This window comes from Microsporum canis, genomic scaffold, assembly GCF_000151145.1.
Source record: "Microsporum canis CBS 113480 supercont1.7 genomic scaffold, whole genome shotgun sequence".
Lineage (NCBI taxonomy): Eukaryota > Fungi > Ascomycota > Eurotiomycetes > Onygenales > Arthrodermataceae > Microsporum > Microsporum canis.
In genome coordinates, this window is record NW_003299163.1 from 477,921 (window position 1) to 497,769 (window position 19,849).

Genomic DNA, 19,849 nt, shown 5'->3' on the forward strand with positions numbered 1-19,849 from the left:
GTGGGTGATAGCTGCTGCTATCCTTCAGAACAGTAAAGATAGCGGAGATGGCAAGGATCTTTGGGGATGGTCTTGTAAAGACAATCTACGATCCACATTGTTCAAAGAGTTGGTCGACTATGCCCTAGTTTGCCGTATGCAGGTATGGCAATATACACCCACTGCTCAATCCTAGAACAGAATTGATATACTAACGTATCCATAGGATTGGACACTCGTTTGCATTATCATAGAGGTCGTTGTGGATACTATTACGGTCGCCATCTATGCCGTGGTCTTCTATCGCTTCTACTCCAAGCACAAACTACGCAAATCTATGAACGTTCGTGACAAGGCTAGATCGGATCTCTACCTTGCCAACCTGCGTGTGCAAACAGCCCCTAACACTCCTGGATTCGCACGAAGCCCGGCGATGACAACAAACCCGTATTCTGCTGCTGAAAATGGACAGATGAATGAGTACTACAAGCCACAATACGCCAATCCATCTCCTGTCACCACTACCAATAAGCCATTCCAACTGCAGCCTCCCCCATCTAGGTCATCCAGCAGCATCCACAACTCGCCTCATACTGAGATGCACAACCCCCCTCTCAGCCCTGGCATGGCGGAACGAGTGAACCAGCATATTTCTGCTGCACCAGGTGAACAATCATATGCTGCTGTGCCAATCCCCGGCGCTTATAGGAGTCCCAGCTTCGCTCCTCAGGGGATGACACTCCCCAATACCCCTGGTATTGGGATAGCGATTTCGGACAACGCTACTCATACTCGCGACACTTCAAGGTGACGCATTTATAAAACAAATTTAACGTCCTAAAGTCGTTTACTCTTTGTATTTACCATCCACTATACCTTCTCTTATCTTCTGCTCTGTTTATGCATGATTCCTAGCCACTAATCGTTTCATTACTTCTCACGCTCTTTTCTCTCTCTTTACCTATCTCCTAACTATCTACCTCTCTTTCTCTTTTCAAATACCCCTTGCTCCCTCCCAAGAAAAATGAGGAGCTGTGTTGTCTTGTTGTTTTTTTGATGTCAAATAATTTTTGTTGATGTTTTGGGCGTAATTTTGCCTTATAACGAGGCATGGGAGGGAATGAAGTGAAGGCGATGCTGACTATGTATGAGGCCAATATATGCACTCTACGAGGATTTCTGTTTCGATCTGTTTTCGGAGCCTGGATGTGATATTGAGTATCAGCCAAGTTCAATTCGTTTAGCTAAATCGAATAAAACCACAATCACAAGAGTCCTTTCAAATTAAAGTACTTTTTGAAATTCAAACATAAGCCATAATTTCGAATGCTTCGTTAAATAATGATGTTAACGTCCCGTCAAAATTCCACTTAGTTAACTACAAATTCCCGTCAAGTAAACTATAGAACATTGCTTAATGCCCCTGAACAGAAACAAAACTCCAATGAAAGGACGCATTCATTCATATAGGCCGAAATCGTGCAATGAGTAAATAGGATTCGGTACGCTCAGTTCGCTCATTTTATGCATCACCTTCTATAACAGCTCCGGCATCCTTCGTCACATATATTTCCTCCAGCCTGCCTTCCCAGCCATCATTCATACTGCCTCTATTTTTCAGCACGAGACCTTGCTCGTTGGCTAAATGAAGGAGGCAGATGAAACCATAGGAGGTGCTGATATCCCGCATTGCTTGTTCGGGATATGACTGCTTCAACCCGTTCATAACGTCGGTAAAGCGGAGGCTGTTCTTGAGTTCTTCAGGTTCATCGTTCGGCGAGCTTTCTTCTGCATTCGTTTCCGGCGCTGTATCGGCCGATTCGACTGGAGCGGTGGTCGTGGTTACTGCCGCAGATGGAGAGGCAGAATTGAATGTCATTGAAGCTACTAGATGCTCGCCCATTCCTTTCCACATCACTTCTTTCAGGCGTCGTACATCTACCTTTTTCGCTACTCGAGCGTAGTTTACATACTCAGGACGGACCCTACGACCACCCTGTGTGACTAGCTGCGAGCCATATCCCCCTAGTAAAGCACCACCGGGGGTAGCAACGCTGTTTAAAAGTGCGTTGAGGCCGGTCATACCACCCGCAGAGGCCGAGGGTTGTGCGTCTGAGTCCAGCGGAGGAGAGAATGTCTCCCGAGCATCGGCAAAAGGTATGTTATCGTCGTCATCATCGTCACCCAGTGGCAGGCCATGTGGGAAAGCAAGGCCATCGTCGTCTGCGAAGAAGTTAGCATCGTAAGTCCCCTGGGCCGCATTTTCGTCGTTAGCTGCTTGGTCCATGCCTTGCTTCTGTGATGCCCAGAAGGCTTCATCCATCTCGCCATTGTTAGGGCCGGATGTGTCATTTTGACGGGAGCGATTGTTATTCTTGATTCCCCGCAGCCCCATCCTAGCTTTGGGCTTTAAGAAGAGGCGGAGTAGTTCCCTAGAGTTGAAGTGTTTATCATCAGGCAACAGATTTCTGCCCTTGGTTTTCCACTGAGATTTCGGTAGTGAGATTGCAGAGTTCGAACTTGAGGTTGTGTAAATTAGTTCTGCAACTGCAGGATCGAGATCAGAGGCGAAATTTATCTCAAAGGGCTCCTTTTCCTTGCGCTGCCTGGGAGCAGCAGTTCCGGCAGCGGAGGTAATATCTTTCACTCGTCGAATCTTCCAATGTTCAGGGCCAGCCCAGTCCTTGCGTAGGGCATTGTCGAAATAGCTGAGGATATTGTCATGATCATGGTTTCCATTTCCATGTGTAAGGGACAAGGCGAAAGGGTCATTCTCTGTGTTATCAAAATCCACTGTTGTATCGTTATGGTCACCGCCACCAACTCCTATGCTGCTAATGCGGTGCACTTTCAACATCGGTTCTAGGGCTGCGTCTCGTGCCCATGCTTCACCACCTTGCCCGAACTCAGCATCTCCACCAAGATCGAATCCAGTAATTGTGGCATCGTCATCGTCATCAAACCCAATGGCCATATCATCATCCAGTACGATACCGGATGCATCGCCGAGCCCTGGCTGCTCCGACAGCTGTTTATCTTGCCTCCAGTCTTCCGGAGCACGTAAAAATGGAATTTCGAGAGATCCGCTCGGGTCACCCAGGTCGAAATCTTTCAGCGAGGGACAGATATCGTGGTCAGATAGAGCGTCGAGATTAGGGAAAAATCTTTCGGCAAGACCGCGGATATCGACGTCCAGATAGTCATCATTGGAATCAGATGTACCTGGTCTCGGAGATGGGGACTTGGATCCGCCTTCCTCGTTATTTTTATTCTGTGCTTCTGAATCAGCCGTGGCATTGGCATCATCACTACTGTCGAAGACAATCCTTCCTTGACCGTCAATTGATAGATGGTTCAAAAGTAGACCCTTGGCGCCACCTTCATCAAAATCCGCGGATGCCTTTTTGAATAGAGGGTCCACAGAGAATTCCAGTTCAAACTTTTTTAGTTGTAGAGAAGCAAATGAGGGCGCCAGCGTGGATTCATGGGATCGAGCCTGTGAAGTGCAAGGTGAGTAACGGATATATCAAGTCCGGTTGCAGAGGCTGGCCAACCTTTTTTCGTGTCTTCCGTCTGGTTTCATCTTCTCCCTCTTCTCCCTCCTCTTCGTCATCATCATCTTCTCCATTCTCACCTCCACCATCTCTCTCGCCCTGATTTTTCTTATTTCCACTATCTGCCAATCCACTCAAGAGTTTCCCGGTCTCAGTCGCAACGCTGTCCACTCTGCTGGTATAAATCTTGACGCAACCGTCCAGCGTACAACTTGCCTTTTGGAAATTGACACCGTCGCCTTCTTTTAGCAGGGACATATCATGGAAATAGTCAATGAGGGCGAAATTCCACGAGTTTGCAGCGTTGATCTTGTTATCCGTCGCCATTTTCATCCATTCTTCAAAGTTGGCTAAGATGGGCACCCGCTTCATTGGCGTCACTGCCCGGCCAAAGGGGTCAACATCACTCTCTCTCCCCCTGACTGATCCACGAGGGCTGCGCGGGCTGTCGGATACTCCGTCGTAGTTGTTAAATCTGCGCGGGGGCATCGGCGTCTTTACCGCCGCTTTGATCTGATCCATTTGGAGGTCGTACTGCGCCTGGCGGGAATGTAGACGTGCAACCTTTTCCCCAGCATCATCGTTAAGGGGCATTCTATAGCATTTTTCAAGTGCGCAGTGCGCAAACCATCGCTGTTAGCTCTCTGTATAACTCATCTCCATGGTGGTACTTTCCCCCCCCCTCGCGCACTTATTCATACGGGAAACTCCTTTCAAACTGTCTATAGGATGTGTCACAGCCGAGGGAAATAGGTGAAGACATACTTCCTAGGGGTATTTTTGTGAGGCGTAGTACTACCCGCCGACTTCGAGCTGCCACGGCCATGACGGCTCTTGACTGGAGGGTTTGCGACTCGAGGCATCGTGGGCGGTTCTCGACGTCGTCGTAGGCTATCAATGGGGTGAACAGGTATTCGAGGAGTTATACAACCATTATGGGGCGGTAACTATGTCTTTGGAAAGTGTCGTAGTCATTCCACAACGCAAACGTCTTGATGATTATCTGCTTCTTCGTCTTCTTCGTCTTATCAAACGCGCTTTTTCGATGCTTTTTTTCAGCCAACATAATAAACAAACGGAGTGCGGGGTAGACCACCTGCGCAGTTTTGATTAGATAAGTTATTATGTAATATTTCGGCCCGTCTTTTATCCTTGATGATATGTCCGACGAACCCCACGTGACTTCGGACGGGTATTAATATAATACCGGAGGCTATTTATTAAGCAGATAATGATGCAAACAGTATAAACAGATCAAAGTATGCAAACATTCTATAGATAGTACATGCATCTCGTATTACATCAGCGATAAAACCTTATCTCAACTTTTTACATCATGAAAACATCAACTTGCAAAGTCACGATCGAACAGCCACACATTGGCAAGGGGGTAAAGAAGGGTTTTCTGCCCATGAATATAATGTTGCCTCGGGGCCTTTGATGCGACAGGGGAGACATTATAACCGCCTCACGATAAAAGACCTGTCTGTGCCTCGACTCCTGCCTATGCAGCCACCGTTTGTTCCTTTATCGGCTTGTGGACCCAAGGTGCATGTATACTCGCGTGCCCCCTTACACATAATGCGCACTTCACAATGAGCCTTCCAAACACATTTTCCGCTGGGCCTGAGATTGCCCGCAGGTCTAGGAAACGATATTCAGCTCGAGCGTTCTATCTTGTGATATTGGCCGTCCTTGTCCTGGCGCTTGGGAGCCGTTTGCTTCCCCACGTCCAAAGGCGACTCCCTATCAGGATCAGTCGAAGGTCCTTTGTGTCGAGCACACTGGACTTGACTGTACAAGAGCATATAAAGGAGGTATGGGTAGATCCAGCCATTTCTATACGCCTTACCTGGTGACTGATTAGATCTTGAATCGTTTATAGTGCAGGTTGGTCCACCTGGCTAGGGACCAGTGTGCCTTTGTTCGAGATAACTGCCAGGACGAGAACATCGGCCTCATTTCGTACCTGGAGATTTATTATTGCTCGCTCGGTGGTGCGAAGCCGCTTGGTTTCGCCGTGCTAGCAGCATGGCTCGGGATGCTGTTTAGCACTGTTGGCATCGCCGCCAGCGACTTCCTATGCGTCAACCTGAGTACGATCGCCAATATCCTTGGGATGAGCGAGAGCTTGACCGGTGTGACTTTTCTCGCCTTTGGAAACGGGAGTCCGGACGTGTTCTCTACCTTTGCTGCCATGAACTCTAACAGTGGGAGCCTGGCTATAGGCGAGCTCATTGGTGCCGCTGGGTTTATAACTGCCGTGGTTGCGGGATCTATGGCACTCACCAGGCCCTTTAGAGTCGCTAGGCGAAGCTTTGTCCGTGATATTGTCTTTTTTACACTCGCTACCGGTTTTAGCATGGGATTTGTTGCGGACGGAAAACTCCAAGCCTGGGAATGCGCTGCAATGATCGGGTTTTATATTTTCTATGTCGTCGTCGTCGTCACCTGGCACTGGTACATGGGCCGACAGAGACAAAAACTGGAGCGTGACCTTGCAGCTCGCGCTCATTTTCATATCCCCCAAAACCAAGAACTGGAGATTAACGAGGTACCAGAGGATGATGATCCTATCGCTGGCGGTGAACACCGTCCTCTCCTAGGCGCAACTAATGACGACTTTGGAACTCTGGAAAGAGCAGGCATCCCTACTCTGAGAGTTGAGGATGAAGACGACGAAGAATCGCGGGATAGGCAGCAGCTAGCAGAGCTCCATGAGAATATGCGAGTGAATCGACCGCCGACAAGCCAGAGAATGATTACTGGTGGGGGTATCCGGCCAAGTTTGGTTGGTGCTCTGGAGTTCAGATCAGTTCTCTCATCTTTGCAGAAATCAAGAAGCCTTCAATCTGGTAAAATTCACTTACGAAGCTACTCCGATGACCCCTTCGCTCCTACAAACCCGAGAACAGCCCGCCCGAGGGCTTCAACAACTCAGCGTCCACAGTTTTATTCCTATCATGACGATGAGAGAATAGGCCCGGCAGGTTCTCCCACCTCCGCACAACCACGCATACTGTCTCAGAGCCTGGATAACCCTCCAGGAGCACATCAAGAACATCGCCCGAATTTACTCTGTGCATCGCCTACTTCGTCGGGTTATCCCTCTCGGTCTCAAAGCCCTGCCCTCTCCGTTGGTCGGTCCAGATCACCAAATCGATTAGCTCCTCCTCGCACTATTTTCCAGCAGCCAACATACGAGCTGGGGCACTCACCTTCACTTCTATCCTCAATCTCTCCCCAAACAACGCCACAGGCTCACGGAGGCGATTCCTCCCCAAATAGCTCCGGATCACTTACTCCATTTCCTCCGTATACGGATGAGACCACTTATACCCCTCATGGTCCTTCCAGCCTCCGGTTCCAAAGGTCTACTCAGTCCCTGAACTCAGAATACACACGAGCACAGTCTGCGGGCACCGATGTTGAAATTTCTGGCCCAAAGTGGTGGCCACGTTCTATCCTACCCTTTCCCGACGTTTTTATATCGGCTCTTTTCCCAACCCTCTACAACTGGGGAGATAAATCTATATGGGATAAATTTCTAGGGGTTGCGGCCGCACCTAGTGTATTTATCCTGACAGTTACTTTGCCCGTTGTAGAAACTGAAAGCTCTGAACCCGAGGTTCCTGCTGTCCCTCATCTTCCAGAGCAAACGCCGACAGTGACAATTCAACACCAGCCAGGAGGAAGTGGTCCGGATGTAACGCCGTCAACTACAGCCCCTCGCTACTATGATGAGACAGTTGAAACTAGCCCAGAATCACTCGTCCGACCCACTATCAATCGCCTTCGGCAAGATTCTGAACTACCGGTCCATCCACCATATATGGAATGCAATGGCAAGGATGAATCTCCCGTCAAACAATGGAACAGATGGCTCTTGTTATTCCAACTATATACTGCGCCATTCTTCATCACTCTAACGTTCTGGAACAACCTGAGCCAAGATCATAATCCTCGCACCTTGCTATTGCCAGCGCTTCTATCCCTACTTATGTCTTCCGTTTTCACAATAATTCTCCTGTTCACCACCAAAGGCTCTTCTGAAAAACCCCCTAAGCCCCTTCGACCATTTATCGCCTTCATCGGTTTCGCCGTTGCAATTGCATGGGTCTCAACTCTAGCCACGGAGGTCGTTGCCTTGCTTAAGCTTTTCGGCGTAGTTCTTAATATCAGTGACTCGCTACTAGGCCTCACGATATTTGCCGTTGGCAATTCTCTAGGTGACCTTGTTGCTAACGTCACCATCGCACGCTTGGGATATCCGGTAATGGCATTAAGTGCCTGTTTTGGCGGCCCGATGCTGAACATACTCATAGGCATTGGTGTAGGAGGGTTATATATGACTCTGCAGTCAGAGCAGAACATGTATTCTACGAGCAGTTCCAATGCATGGGCGACTTTGCAGCCGTACCCTATCTCAGTGTCCAAAACACTGATTATCAGCGCTGCAACGCTGCTGATCACTTTAATTGGATTACTTATTGTTGTGCCGTTGAACAAGTGGCGCATGGACCGGAATGTTGGCTTTGGACTGGTTACTATATGGTGTATGAGCACGGTCATTAATGTTGTTCTTGAACTGGTTTCATAATGGCGTTTGGTTTATGGAGTCTTCTTTATATACTGTCTTGATGCTCACACTCGTTTCTATAGTATATGATATTATTTTATCTACTCTTTAATTTCTTGGACTTCCCGCATCTATATCTTATTGCTCTACTCTATAATATGGTGTTATTTACCCTTGCAGGTGCAAATTAACCGTACATCATACATATGGAAGATGAATTGTAGAATACACGGATATATTAATACTACATTGGGGTCATGGTGGAATAGAACAACGTTCGTAGTAATGTTATATGTCCACAGGGAGGCAGCAAAAATACAGTAACAACAAGTTTATTCTTTCCAATGCAAGTATATTAACAGAACCAACTAACTATAATAAACAAAAACGATGGACAAGAAGGAAATACATCAATTAAACGAACGGAGAATATCTCAACTGTTCGGTCAGAAGCGTTGCAAAAAGTATCCATTCAAGCGCAAGACATTTGAGCACTTTACAATACACGTCCTGCTGACATTGCCGTACTTCGATCTTTCGTAACGACCTTCTTCAGTGCTTTCCCTGCCTGGATATCTCCTAGCAATGCGCCTCGTCCCATACCCATTGGACCTCCGGCTCCGGGACCGGGAGCGGGTCCAGGGGGTGGCGGCGGCGGAGGGGGAGGAGGAGCACCGCCTGGAGGAGGTGGCGGCGGTGGAGGAGGAGCTGATGGGGCGCCCATATTGGGGAGCGGGGGAGCAGGTGGAGGCATGGCTGGTGCTTCAGGTGCTTCTTCTTCGTGATTCTGCTCAGTTGGGGGAGGGGGAGCGGGCATGGGAGGGGCTGGAGGGGGTGCCACTGGGCTTTGAACTGGTGGTGGTGTAGGTGTTTTCGAGTCCTGTGGTTCGTCCATTGCGCTTAGAGGGCGAGGCGGCGCCATAGTTCCAAAGAGAATGCTGGCTAAGTGTTTAGCACTTCCACCAGCGGCGCGGTCGTCTTCCTCGTCAGACGAGTTCTCTGACTCGGCCACAGACCAGTCATCGTCTTCTTCAGGACGAGCCCGCGATTTACGCTCGAGGGGACCGGGAAGGGCAGCAGTTCCAGTTGTAAATGCGGATTTGGCGTTATCTTGAGCAAGGCGGTGGAATGGGTTAGTTGACTGAGTGTCTTGGGCAGCCGGTGCTGGTGTTTCAGCAGGCGCAGGTTCAGAAGACGACTGGCTGAGTTGGCGGAAGTAGGGGTTCCTTGACTCAGTCTCAGGGATGATGGGCTTTATCATGACTGGCTCGACGAGAGGGTCGGGAGATTGAACACGTATTGGTTCCTCTGGGTATTCCTCATGTGTGATCGTAGGGATAGGCACTGGTGGCGCTGCCGGCGGAGGAGAAGGAATTGAAGCCCTTGGCTGGTCAAAGACTTGGCTTTGAGTAGGCGTAGTATCCTGAGGAGTAATAAACTCAGGGCCATCATCATCAGACGACGATTCCTCATCACCAAGGCTCTCCAGCTGCCGTTGCAATTCGCGTTCTCGTTCCTGTGCAGCCTCTAACTCAGCTCGCTGTGCGGCAAGCTTGGCTTCTTTCTCTCTGGCTTCTTGTTCAGCCTGTTGTTTGCGGCGCTTCTGCTCCTGTTTCTTGATCTTGCCCTGGCGGACCTGCTCTTCCAACGCCTTCAGGCGAGCCTGAGCCGCTTCCTTTTCGCGTGCAAGTTCTTCCTCTTGTCTTCTTGTCTCGTCCCTAGAGAGTGTACTGTTAGTAAAGATAGGTAGCTAAATCTTCGTGGTAAGACTTACTCTAGCTGCTCCGTTTCTGCCTCTTGGGCTTGCTGCTCTTGCCTGAGAGCGGCCTCTTGCTCTTCTTTAGCTCTAATAGCAAGCGCTTCCTCAGCCTTTCTCGCCTCATTCTGCTCTGTAGAATCTGATCTGGCCTTTCGGGAGGGAGGTGGTGGAGGCGCTTTCTTTGGCCCAGCTTTAGCAGGTGGAGGAGCAGGGGCCTGCTCACTCTCCAGCCTCCGTTGCCTTTCCTGCTCGCGCTTAGCATCCTCTTCTTCGGCACGCTGAAGCCTTTCTTCTCTCTCCCGCTTCTCACGCTCTTGTCGTTCCATGAAAGACTCGCCGGACTCAGCAGGTTTGAGTCCAGCTGCAGCCATCCGTTCGGCGATGCGGCGTTGAGCTCGCTCTCTGGCAGCAGCCACTCTCTGCTCGTGCGTAGTTCCAACGAGCGACGGCGATTGAGATGAAGAGCGAGGTTCAGGGCTAGGCCTCGACTGGTGCTCAGGCAGGCTTGCGTATTGATTTGCACTGCTCGCTGAGCGGCCGGCTTTCTCTCTGTAATAAACGGGTTAACTTGATGAAAATACAAAGCTGCAAAAAAAGGGGTTACTAACTCTTCCTTTCTGATCTTTGCCGTCTTACGATTGCGCTGAAGGTCATAGATAAGATCTCTAATCTGGTCTTCCACGCCAAGGGCTTCCTCCCAACGCCGTCGTTCATGTTCACGAGTAGAATTCTCATCTTCGCCTTTGAGGCTGTCCTCAAGGCTGGCTGAGAATTCCTTGACACTCTCCTCGACATCCCTAGTCATGGCATCGTTACGCTCACGTTCAGAATTAATTTTGCTTCTCTCCTCTTCCAGCCTGCGAGCAGCAGCACCTTCATCCGCAGCGGCCGGTGAAGGTCGGCCCGCCAACTCTGCAGCTCTAGCCTGCATTCTCGCACGAGCACGAGCCTTGATACGATCACTCTCAGTGATTGTGCCGCCTGGACCAGTACCAATAATCTCCAAGGCGCTTCCTGGGTTTTCCTTGGCATCTTTCAACCTGAAGAGCTCAAGCTTGCAATCCGCAATAGCTCGTTCGGTTTTGCGTACATTAGAAGCTAGTTCAGGCAACTGATCCTGGTAAGTCTGTAGTTGACGGCGCATACTACGGCGTTCAGCGCTAGAGTCCAGGTTTCGGAAGGAGGCCTTTGGATCGGTATCTATGTCATCTTGAACCCTTCGGATTCTGTCCATGAGAGACTCTGCCTCCCTCCTGTCTCGGCGGTCCAATGCCTGTTCTTCTTCGGCATGGTTCTCGTCTCTGAAATCTATAGCATCAAGCATAATTTTGGTTTCGCGGATTTTCTTCTTCAGCTGCTCTACGGACATGTCATCGTCAGACCTCTCTGACTGTGCAGAGGGGGAAGGCGACGGGGTACGACCAGCGCCAATGCGGCGGCGGGCACTAGACTTGTAGCCAATAGCATCATCGTTGTTTTTGAAGACTGTGGCATCTTTCCTGCCATATCCAGCACCGCCTGACCCCGAATTAAACGAGTGTGTCTTCAAATAACTGACACCCGTTTTCTGGGGCTGCAAGAATGCGCCGGAAGATTTTCTAGCTTCTGCATCCTGGGTAAGCATCGACTTCACGGCTCCAATTGAATCATTAAGGTTACGAGTAGACGGCGGTACTAGCTCAGGAGGCAGCCTGTTGGGAATAGGATAGCCGTTAAGCTTTCTGTATATAAGATGCATGGCTACGGCAAACTCGTCCTTATTCAGACGACCTCTATTATTGGGGTCTGAAAGGGTCCATATCTGTTCCAGATGTTGGCGTTCCAATCCACTTTGGCCCATGATTTCAATGGCAACGTCACCACCAATGAAGCCTTTCCCAAGACCATCCCAGGCACGGAACAGTTCATCATAGATTTTCTTCTCATCCTTGGTAACGGCCCATGGAATTGTGGCATTTCCAGAGATCCCTGCAGTGGTAAATCCGCCTTCCCTTCCGGGCTGTGGCATGAGTCTCTGTTGAAGGGCTTCAATGTTTGGTAATCCTGTGGCTGGAGCATTAACAAATCCCCATTGGCCAGGCATCCCTGTCGGCTGTGCAGTTAACGGGGCAGCACCAGTTTGGCTAGGGGCCAAACCAGAGGCGAATCCAGTTGGCATGGGAGGCATTGGAGGTCGTGGACCTGAATATCCCGTCGCCTGGGGATTCTGCGGCATACCTGTCGGCTGGGGCCGTAGACCACCGGGAAATCCTGTAGGCTGGGGCTGCATGACACTTGGTGGCTGGAAGCCTGTTGCCTGGTTGTAGAAACCAGTTGGTTGAGCAGTTAATTGCGAGAGAAGCTGTGAGTTAGAAGCCTGCTGTGGCTGTGGCTGTTGTGGTGCAGGAGGGGCGGAGGTATTTTGCAACAATGGCTGGTCAAAGTTGGGGGCGTTCGATCGCGGGACCTGCGGCGGGTGATCGTCCGGTACAGCAAAGGAGATAATGTCAACCATGCTTGAGACTTCGTTTTTGATCCGGTCAGGTAGGGTGGCAGGTAGATCGCGACCCGTTATTCGGAGGTTGCACAGGTACATTGCCAGTGCGAATTCGGGGAACATAAGGCGGCCTGATTTCGTAGTGTCCGATAGCATCCTGTAGACTTGTTAACCAGGCGCACTGGAAGGGAGATCAAATCGAAATTCACCAGCACATACCATATCTTAGACAGCTCACTGCCTGACAGTTTAGATCTTAGCAGTAGATCTCTCGCCGTTTCACCTATACCGTAAAATGTCAACCCCAACTATGTTATACAGCACCCCTCCAACCGCACTCACCATCCAACGATTGTGAATCCCCGACTGCTGACTTGAAAAGCTGTTCGAACTTCGCCTGGTCCTGCACCGTGATAAAGGAGAGGCGCATAGGCGGTATCTTCGAGCCGGCAGGCGCACTTCGTGGGGGAGCAGCGGGAGCCTGGCCCGGAATATTCTGAAACGACTGCGCCATTTGCGACGAGGTTTGGCCGGTAGGCTGTGGTGCCTGGCTGGTCGGCTGCGGAACCTGCAAGCTTGTCGTCTGCTGGGTAGGGTAGCCCGTCATCTGCGGCGGCTGGAGAGAGGACTGAAAGGGGGGAGCCTGTTGCTGGGACTGCTGCATAGCGCCGGGAAAACCGGTGGCCTGGGGTTGGATCTGGGGCATGCCATAGCCAGTCGGTTGAGGCATGAAAGGCCCAGGCTGCTGCTGCTGCTGCTGAGGCTGCTGCTGGAAGCCAGGATATTGCTGTTGTTGCTGGCTGCCATACTGTTGCTGCTGCTGGCCCGGCTGGCCGGTAGGAAACGAATACATTACACCAGCGCACGAAGGACAATTAAGGGGGTTTATTAAGAATTAACAATCGCAAAAGAGGACGAAGCAGAAGAAAACAAGCAGGGAATATAGCAAAAGAAAGGAGCGTTGAGTTGAAGCTGTTCTTGTTGTTTGTTAATAACTTCGTGATTCTTCGACTTTTGGGGCTGACGTTGGTTTCTTCCAAAAGCGGCAAAACTTGACGCCGCCTGAAGAGTCTTGGCGCTGTCACTTTTTATATCAACGATGAGAGAACAGAGGAAGAGAAAAAAACTGGTATTAGAGAGAGCTAGGTAGAAGTAGAGAAAACCGCTTTAACCCCTCCCATGGACACCGTGAACAAACTGATCATCATCCGTAAAGAGGCAGGTCGACAGACCCAGCCACATGCATCAAGTAAGCACATCCCGTTTGTAAAGAAAAGTGTAAAGAAGAGTGACAGCTTCAAACTCCGTTGGGTGCGTCATGCTGCTGAGCGCCAGCGCCGACCATCTTGCGCAGTTCGTACTCCTTGGTGAATTCACGGCTGAACGTCCCGAGATCCTTGACCAGCTCGTGGCAGGCAGTGAGAACGGCGTCTTTGGGGGTGATTTGGCCATCAGTCTGGACGCGGAGGAGCACCTTGTGCACAAGTGGATGCGGGATCTGCCGGAGTAAGTAAATATCATCATATGTTGGCGGGGTCAGGGCCTGAGCATACCTTGTATCCAGCGAACAAGACATGCTGGCTCTGAAGGAGACGGGCTCGGATCATGTTGCCCAGAGTATGGTCCTCCTTGTTGAACGTAAAGATGGCGGTGGAGGGAACGCCTGGCGAAGTTGTTAGAAGACGGTATATTCCTGAGAGAGTCAACATAACCCACGAGTATCAACCTCGATTTCGACCTTTTTCTCTCCAGGCCCGAGGACGAACGACTCGAATCTGTATTTAGTTAGAAGAGCCATCTTTTGCACGCGTACGTGGATGAAAAATCAAGAGAACAGCAAAGTCAAGGTCCAACCTCGGAATCATGTCTTTTTGAGGGCGAATCTGGGTACGACAAGGGTTTTGGCGGTAGCTCGCGCTAGAAGGGTCAAAGAAGAAGCCATCTCCTGTCTTGCCTTCTTCTTCCAACATCTTGACAAAGGTGTAGATCTTGTAAGGGAGAATACAACAAAAGTGTTCATGGCAGAAGAAAAAGGAGAAGAAGAAGAAGAGAAAGCAGAAGATATATAAAGTGACTGGCATAAAATCGGCGACGACAGAAGATCCATGAACAAGCAGAGGATGGACAGAAAGAGGACAGCCATAGCTTATGGCAGACTTAATGGCATTTCATGGCATATATAAGGGGGCAGAAAAGAAGGGATATCACTACATCTTCAAATATATGAGCAGAAGACTGTCCCTTACCTATCTGGAGCATTCATTTTGCTGTGGTTTAAGGGATATCAACGGAAGAAGGACTGGACACCTGGTAAAGACTGCCCTTCCGCTGGGGATGGGGCGTCGATATAGGGAGGAAGCCCCGGCTTTTATCCAACGGGACGGGCAAACCGCAGCAAGAATAGGAGATGCAGAACCAGGAATGCAGAGCAAGAGGAATAACAAGATAACTAAGGACAGACGAAGGGTATTAAACTGGCTCAGGATCCAGAAATATAAACTAAATGCTTATAAAAAAGATGGCTTGGTGAGAGCTCAGTGTGGTTCCTTCTTCTCTCTTGATAACTATCAGTACTGCTTCTAGGTATAAGATGTGCTTCTTTCACTATTTGCCTGTCTCTGCTGTCTGTATAATAAGTTGATGTAAGAGAGAAAAAGATCAAAAGTTGCTTTTTTAACGATGAAGATTTGCTGAGTCAGATCACATGACGTGACTTGAAGATGAAGTTTTGTATAAAGATGTTATTATGATATAAAGATGTATATAAGGATATATAGTGGATCATGAAGAGTTAATGGGATAGATACGGTGACTGCTGATACAGGGTATATGTCGAGTGCTGTGTAGTGGCTGAGATGGGCTTCTAACAGAGCAGAACATCTGGAGGCACTAAAACACAGGACACATACAGAGAGGAAGTACGGTAGAGGAAGATCTCATGCATTAGCTTGGTATATACTCATGCTGTTGTCTTAGTGCTTCGTCCATAGGCGTTATACATTTGGCCATTCAGCAGTATAACTTGAGTTGCTAGCCGGTTGCTGGCCATATAGTATGTAATTGAATCGACTGCGCTGTCATAATATATCAACGACTTCTCATCGGATCATCATCGACCGTTCAGCCGCGCGAGAAACAACAGTTGACGCCGTATCTGGTCCCGTAAGAGGCTGAGCGACGGCAGCTCACCGGCCGAGGCCAGCAACGGTGGAACCCAGACAGAGAGCTCGGAGAGATGCCGTCTGTATTATCAATCTCATCTCGCAGACAAGCAGCTCGCCGGGTTTCCGTCAGCTCGAAGACATTATAAAGGCTTCCACAGCTGCTGGTATACATAACTCTTTATACAATAGCTACTTCATTACCAGCAAGATACCCAAGATGTCATCCCTGAAGAAAGACTACCCCTGGATCCAGCTTCCACTCATAGTATGCCCGCCCATGCTACCAGTTGCAACCGGCGAGTTAGCCGCCGCCGTCTCTGCAGCCCAAGGAATCGGCTTCATCGGGCTAGGAAACAACATCGACGCTCTCGACTCCCAACTCTCGCTGGCAGCAGAGCATCTCCGGACAACACACAAGCAAGCCGGCATCAAAACACATCCAGACATCCTACCTGTAGGAGTAGGCTTCTTAAACTGGGGCGTCAACCTCGAAGATGCAGTACCCGCTATTAAAAAGCACGTTCCGGCAGCAATATGGCTCTTTGGCGCAGCAAGAGAAAACATGGCCTCCCTGTACGCATCGTGGATCACGCGCGTACATGCAGAGACCGAAGGACGCACCAAGGTCTGGGTCCAGGTCGGATGCGTCGCAGACGCCCTGCGGATGACGGCAGACATGCCCGATCCATCCTCGAGGCCGGACGTGCTTGTCCTGCAGGGCGCAGACGCAGGTGGCCACGGCCTCAAGAACGGAGCGGGAATAATCACGCTTTTGCCCGAGGTGCGTGATACGTTGGCTGAGAGGGGGGTAGATGTCCCTCTCGTAGCTGCGGGCGGTATCGTTGACGGACGCGGTGTAGCTGCCGCCTTGTGTCTGGGGGCAGACGGTGTGGCGATGGGGACTCGCTTCCTGGCTTGCTCCCAGACTGCTATTACGAAGGGGTACCAGGATGAGCTGCTACGTGCGAGGGATGGGGGCCAGAGCACGGTGCGCACTACTGTATATGATCGGCTACGAGGGTATGTGGAGTGGCCTGGGGAGTATGACGGGCGTGGAATGGTGAATCAGAGCTACGTTGATGAACAGGCGGGCATGGATGACGGGGAGAATAAGAGGCTGTACGAGGCCGAGAAGCTCAGGGGGGATGCTGGCTGGGGGGTCAGGGGCAGGATGACTTCGTATGCCGGGACGGGAGTAGGACTGGTCAGGAGTGTTGAGAAGGCGGAGGACATCCTCTGCAAGGCCAGAGAGGCGGCGAGGAAGTTGGTCAAATGCGATTGATTCCCAAAACCAGTGACCAAGTCGAGATGAGAATTATTTCCATGCTTTTCTTTTTTGATGATCGCTTGTGTCTCTTTCTTTTTACTCACATGAATATTATATTTAATGATTAGAACCCGCTGTAACTCCGCTCTGAAGAATAGATATCGAACGCCAGGAAGAAACACAACACACAAGGAGGAAACAGGGAAATAAAAAACAGAGATCAAGTTGGAAAGATTAAGCTAGTATCCGTACATTGCTTGCTCGAAATGGGGAATTCTGGTTCTGGTTCGTTTTTTTGACGGGCCGGTCGTGTAGTAGTAGATGTAGTTGTAGGCAATTAAAGGGATTGGGGGGGGGGAATAAATATCAAAAAATATAATATATAAGAAATGCAACGCCGAGAAAGAAGCAAGATGATTAAAACGAGATATCAGAGTGAAGGGGGCGAAAAGGGGGTAAAGGGAAGGGAACAGCTTGAGCTGAAGATACATGAACAGGAGATTTTTTTATGTGTATTTCCAAGCAAAAAATAACGTACTCGAAAGGAGGAGGAAAAAAGAAGGTATATATCGACCTCTCCAATACGCTTCACGTCATCTCATCTTTTATCTCATCGCATCTCATATCATACTACCGTCCGTCTGTCCGTCCGGCGGCTGAAAGAAGGAGACATCGTCGACTGGTTGACTGTGTGCTGGGTTTATATCGCGGTGGGATGAACGTAGTCGCCCAGGGAACCCGAGTTCTCGCCGCCATGACGTCTGAACTTCCAGCCAGTCTTTTTCTTTTCGCGATTCTTCATCATCTCAGCCCATCCTTGCTCGTCGTCGTCCTCGTCGCCTGGGCCGGAGTTTGGCATGCCGGCTACGGAGGTGCGACCGCTGCTTCCACCTAGCATGGGCGACAGACGACGGAACATGGAGCTGACAGGACGGACTGTGGGAGTCGTCTCTGTCGTCGAGGGGGTCATGGTGCTGAGATTTGTGTTCGACTTGTTCGCGGCTGACTGGACCAGGGGCGCCGGTCGCTCTTCCGCCCATGGCCGCAACGTCGTGGCAGTGAAGGTTGACGAGCGATGGGCCCCGTTGGCCTGTGGTGCGATCGTCGATACGGGGCGGTATCTCGACGCTGCGCCAATGTTGCTACGCTCCGAGGGTGCGACGGAAGGGGCGTAGCCTGGTGCCATGCCGAGAGAAGGGCCGCCCATATCTGGCGTCATCAGGAACGAAGCGCGGTTTGCTGGCGTATGGCCGCCGGCCCATGCGGCGGTGGCCGAGGACGGGTCGAGCATGCTGAGCGTTCGGTGGTCGACCTGTGGTGGTCCGCGAAACTGAAGATGGACTGGAAACCCATCCGAAGAACCGCCCTCTGGCTCGGGTTCGGTGGCTGTAGGAGGGAGGACGCGCTTGCATTCAGGCTCGGGATTTGGCGCCTGGCCCTGTGCGCCTTGCATTTGCATCATCTGTTGCATCCATTGCATCTGCATCTGCATCATATTTGTCATTTGTTGTGAGACTTGCATCTGAGTTTGGTCGGCGGGACCGCCGACACTGCCGGCCTGGGGGAACGGGTGATGGTGATTGTGTGGATTGACAGTTCCGGCTTGTCCAACTAGACCATTGTTATGCATGCCGCTCATCAGGCCAGCTTGGGCCTGCTGGTGTTGCTGGAGTTGTCCCAGCAGGCCGCCCATCTGCATCTGGGGTTGCGGAGCGAGGAAATTGGTGTGAACCTGCGGCGTGGACATGTCATATCCACCCTGCGCGTTGGGACTGCCACGACGCATTGCGCGGGCTCGTTCTTCGGACGCGATGACACCTACAAGGCCGCCTGGAGGAAGACCGGGCGGTCCTAGGTTTACTGTATTGAGGTTCACGCCCGGAATGCCACCGCCGAGAGCAAGAGACTCACGGTGTGACGGGTTGACAAGACTGGAGCCGTAGTAGGGGTCTTTAGGCAGGTTTCGAGCGAAAACAGGGAGGGTGCTTCGTTTGGACTGGCCGTCCTGCATGCCAGCAATCGAAGCTGATCCGGATTGGAAGGAGGCGTTGAGGTTGGGATTAGAATGTGACACGGCGAGATGAGACGGAGGGCGATTGCGGTGTGGGAAGCCATGGGCAGCGAGGATGCCGAGAGGCACATCGTCGTCCTCCTCGCCCTCAGAGGGTGAGAGTTTCGATGGGCCAATTCCTGGAGAGAGGCCTGGAGATATACCGGGAGAGGTCGATGCTGTAGTGTTGTTGGCCGCCTCCATGGGGTCGAGGACCGACCTGCGGTTCGGGTTGGCGGCGCCGAGACCTGTGACAGAATCCGAGCTAGCGGCAGCATCATTGGTGGTCGAGGCCTTCTTCTGTTCGCCTGTGATCTTCATCATCTGCTGCCGGTAAACGGACAGGTGAGCTTCCTGCTTCTGCCTCTGTGCGGCGGCCTGTCTCCTCTTTTCGGTTTCATCCTCGTCGTCTTCACTCTCCACCTCGTCTTCCTCGTCAGAACTGGGTTCGCTGGGAGGTCTCTGGGCCTGCTGTTGTTGGTATCTCTCAAACTCAGCCGGCGTCATCACCTTGTTGCCCGTCCTGGTCGAGGAGAGAGAGGCTTCGTAGCGGGAGGCCAGTGAGGCGCTGGCCGCCATCCCGGAGTGATCGTTCTGGCGTAGGGGAGAGTGGTGATACTGACGGGGGACGTGAGTGAAGTCCTTGTCACTGGAGAAGAGAGAGGAGACCTCCGGGTCACGACGCTGGGGGGAGAGGGTGTTCCTGGCACGGTCGGAAGAGTAGATGTTGGGCGTAGAGCGTGAATTGGGCATGTAGGCTGCTCTGGGCTTTGGGCTGGGTTCAGACAGGTCAACGTCCCGTAATTGGCTGGCCAGCTGTTGGGAGATGGCAGCGTCGTCGGCGGCAATCAGGCTGTCGCGAGAAGTCTGGCTGTGGTTGGAGGACAGTGGAGATAGGGGTGAAGGAGACACCCGCTTGTCTTTGGCCGGGACGCTAGGAGCAGGTCGGTCGGGCTATAAATGATTATCAATATACTATAATATAATATATAGGGCGTGTAATAATAGGGAGGGGGGGGGG

The 19,849-nt window shown here is 51.0% G+C and overlaps 8 protein-coding genes across 8 annotated transcripts in view; 4 read left to right on the forward strand and 4 right to left on the reverse strand.

The window, feature by feature from the left end:
- The window catches only part of MCYG_07349 (conserved hypothetical protein), a gene marked incomplete at both ends in the record, with an annotated part of 1,658 nt that extends 868 nt beyond the window's left edge, over positions 1–790 (forward strand). Inside the window, 2 exons of the mRNA XM_002843520.1 lie at positions 12–142; positions 206–790. Coding sequence (XP_002843566.1) covers positions 12–142; positions 206–790 — 716 coding nt within the window. The remainder of the gene's footprint in view (positions 1–11; positions 143–205) is intronic.
- Positions 791–1,501: 711 nt separating this feature from the next.
- Positions 1,502–4,396, reverse strand: MCYG_07350 (condensin complex component cnd2; the record flags this gene model as incomplete). The annotated part of the gene is made up of 3 exons (XM_002843521.1): positions 1,502–3,475; positions 3,534–4,128; positions 4,299–4,396. The coding sequence occupies 3 exons, from the start codon at positions 4,394–4,396 to the stop codon at positions 1,502–1,504; spliced, it is 2,667 nt and encodes an 888-aa protein (XP_002843567.1).
- Positions 4,397–5,128: 732 nt separating this feature from the next.
- MCYG_07351 (sodium/calcium exchanger protein) lies at positions 5,129–8,133 on the forward strand (the record flags this gene model as incomplete). The annotated part of the gene is made up of 2 exons (XM_002843522.1): positions 5,129–5,350; positions 5,419–8,133. 2 exons carry the CDS (start codon positions 5,129–5,131, stop codon positions 8,131–8,133), a joined length of 2,937 nt encoding a protein of 978 aa, XP_002843568.1.
- Positions 8,134–8,608: 475 nt separating this feature from the next.
- On the reverse strand, positions 8,609–13,200 carry MCYG_07352 (DUF1720 domain-containing protein; the record flags this gene model as incomplete). Its single annotated transcript, XM_002843523.1, has 5 exons — positions 8,609–9,842; positions 9,887–10,420; positions 10,480–12,504; positions 12,567–12,630; positions 12,690–13,200. 5 exons carry the CDS (start codon positions 13,198–13,200, stop codon positions 8,609–8,611), a joined length of 4,368 nt encoding a protein of 1,455 aa, XP_002843569.1.
- A 444-nt stretch (positions 13,201–13,644) lies between these two features.
- Positions 13,645–14,317, reverse strand: MCYG_07353 (DNA-directed RNA polymerase II subunit RPB11; the record flags this gene model as incomplete). Its single annotated transcript, XM_002843524.1, has 4 exons — positions 13,645–13,845; positions 13,901–14,010; positions 14,064–14,122; positions 14,202–14,317. The coding sequence occupies 4 exons, from the start codon at positions 14,315–14,317 to the stop codon at positions 13,645–13,647; spliced, it is 486 nt and encodes a 161-aa protein (XP_002843570.1).
- Positions 14,318–14,570: 253 nt separating this feature from the next.
- MCYG_07354 (uncharacterized protein) lies at positions 14,571–15,323 on the forward strand (the record flags this gene model as incomplete). The annotated part of the gene is made up of 2 exons (XM_002843525.1): positions 14,571–14,873; positions 15,195–15,323. 2 exons carry the CDS (start codon positions 14,571–14,573, stop codon positions 15,321–15,323), a joined length of 432 nt encoding a protein of 143 aa, XP_002843571.1.
- Positions 15,324–15,582: 259 nt separating this feature from the next.
- Positions 15,583–16,793, forward strand: MCYG_07355 (2-nitropropane dioxygenase; the record flags this gene model as incomplete). Its single annotated transcript, XM_002843526.1, has 2 exons — positions 15,583–15,591; positions 15,729–16,793. 2 exons carry the CDS (start codon positions 15,583–15,585, stop codon positions 16,791–16,793), a joined length of 1,074 nt encoding a protein of 357 aa, XP_002843572.1.
- Positions 16,794–17,478: 685 nt separating this feature from the next.
- MCYG_07356 (conserved hypothetical protein) lies at positions 17,479–19,581 on the reverse strand (the record flags this gene model as incomplete). The annotated part of the gene is made up of 1 exon (XM_002843527.1): positions 17,479–19,581. The coding sequence occupies one exon, from the start codon at positions 19,579–19,581 to the stop codon at positions 17,479–17,481; it is 2,103 nt and encodes a 700-aa protein (XP_002843573.1).
- Between the last annotated feature and the right edge of the window lie 268 nt (positions 19,582–19,849).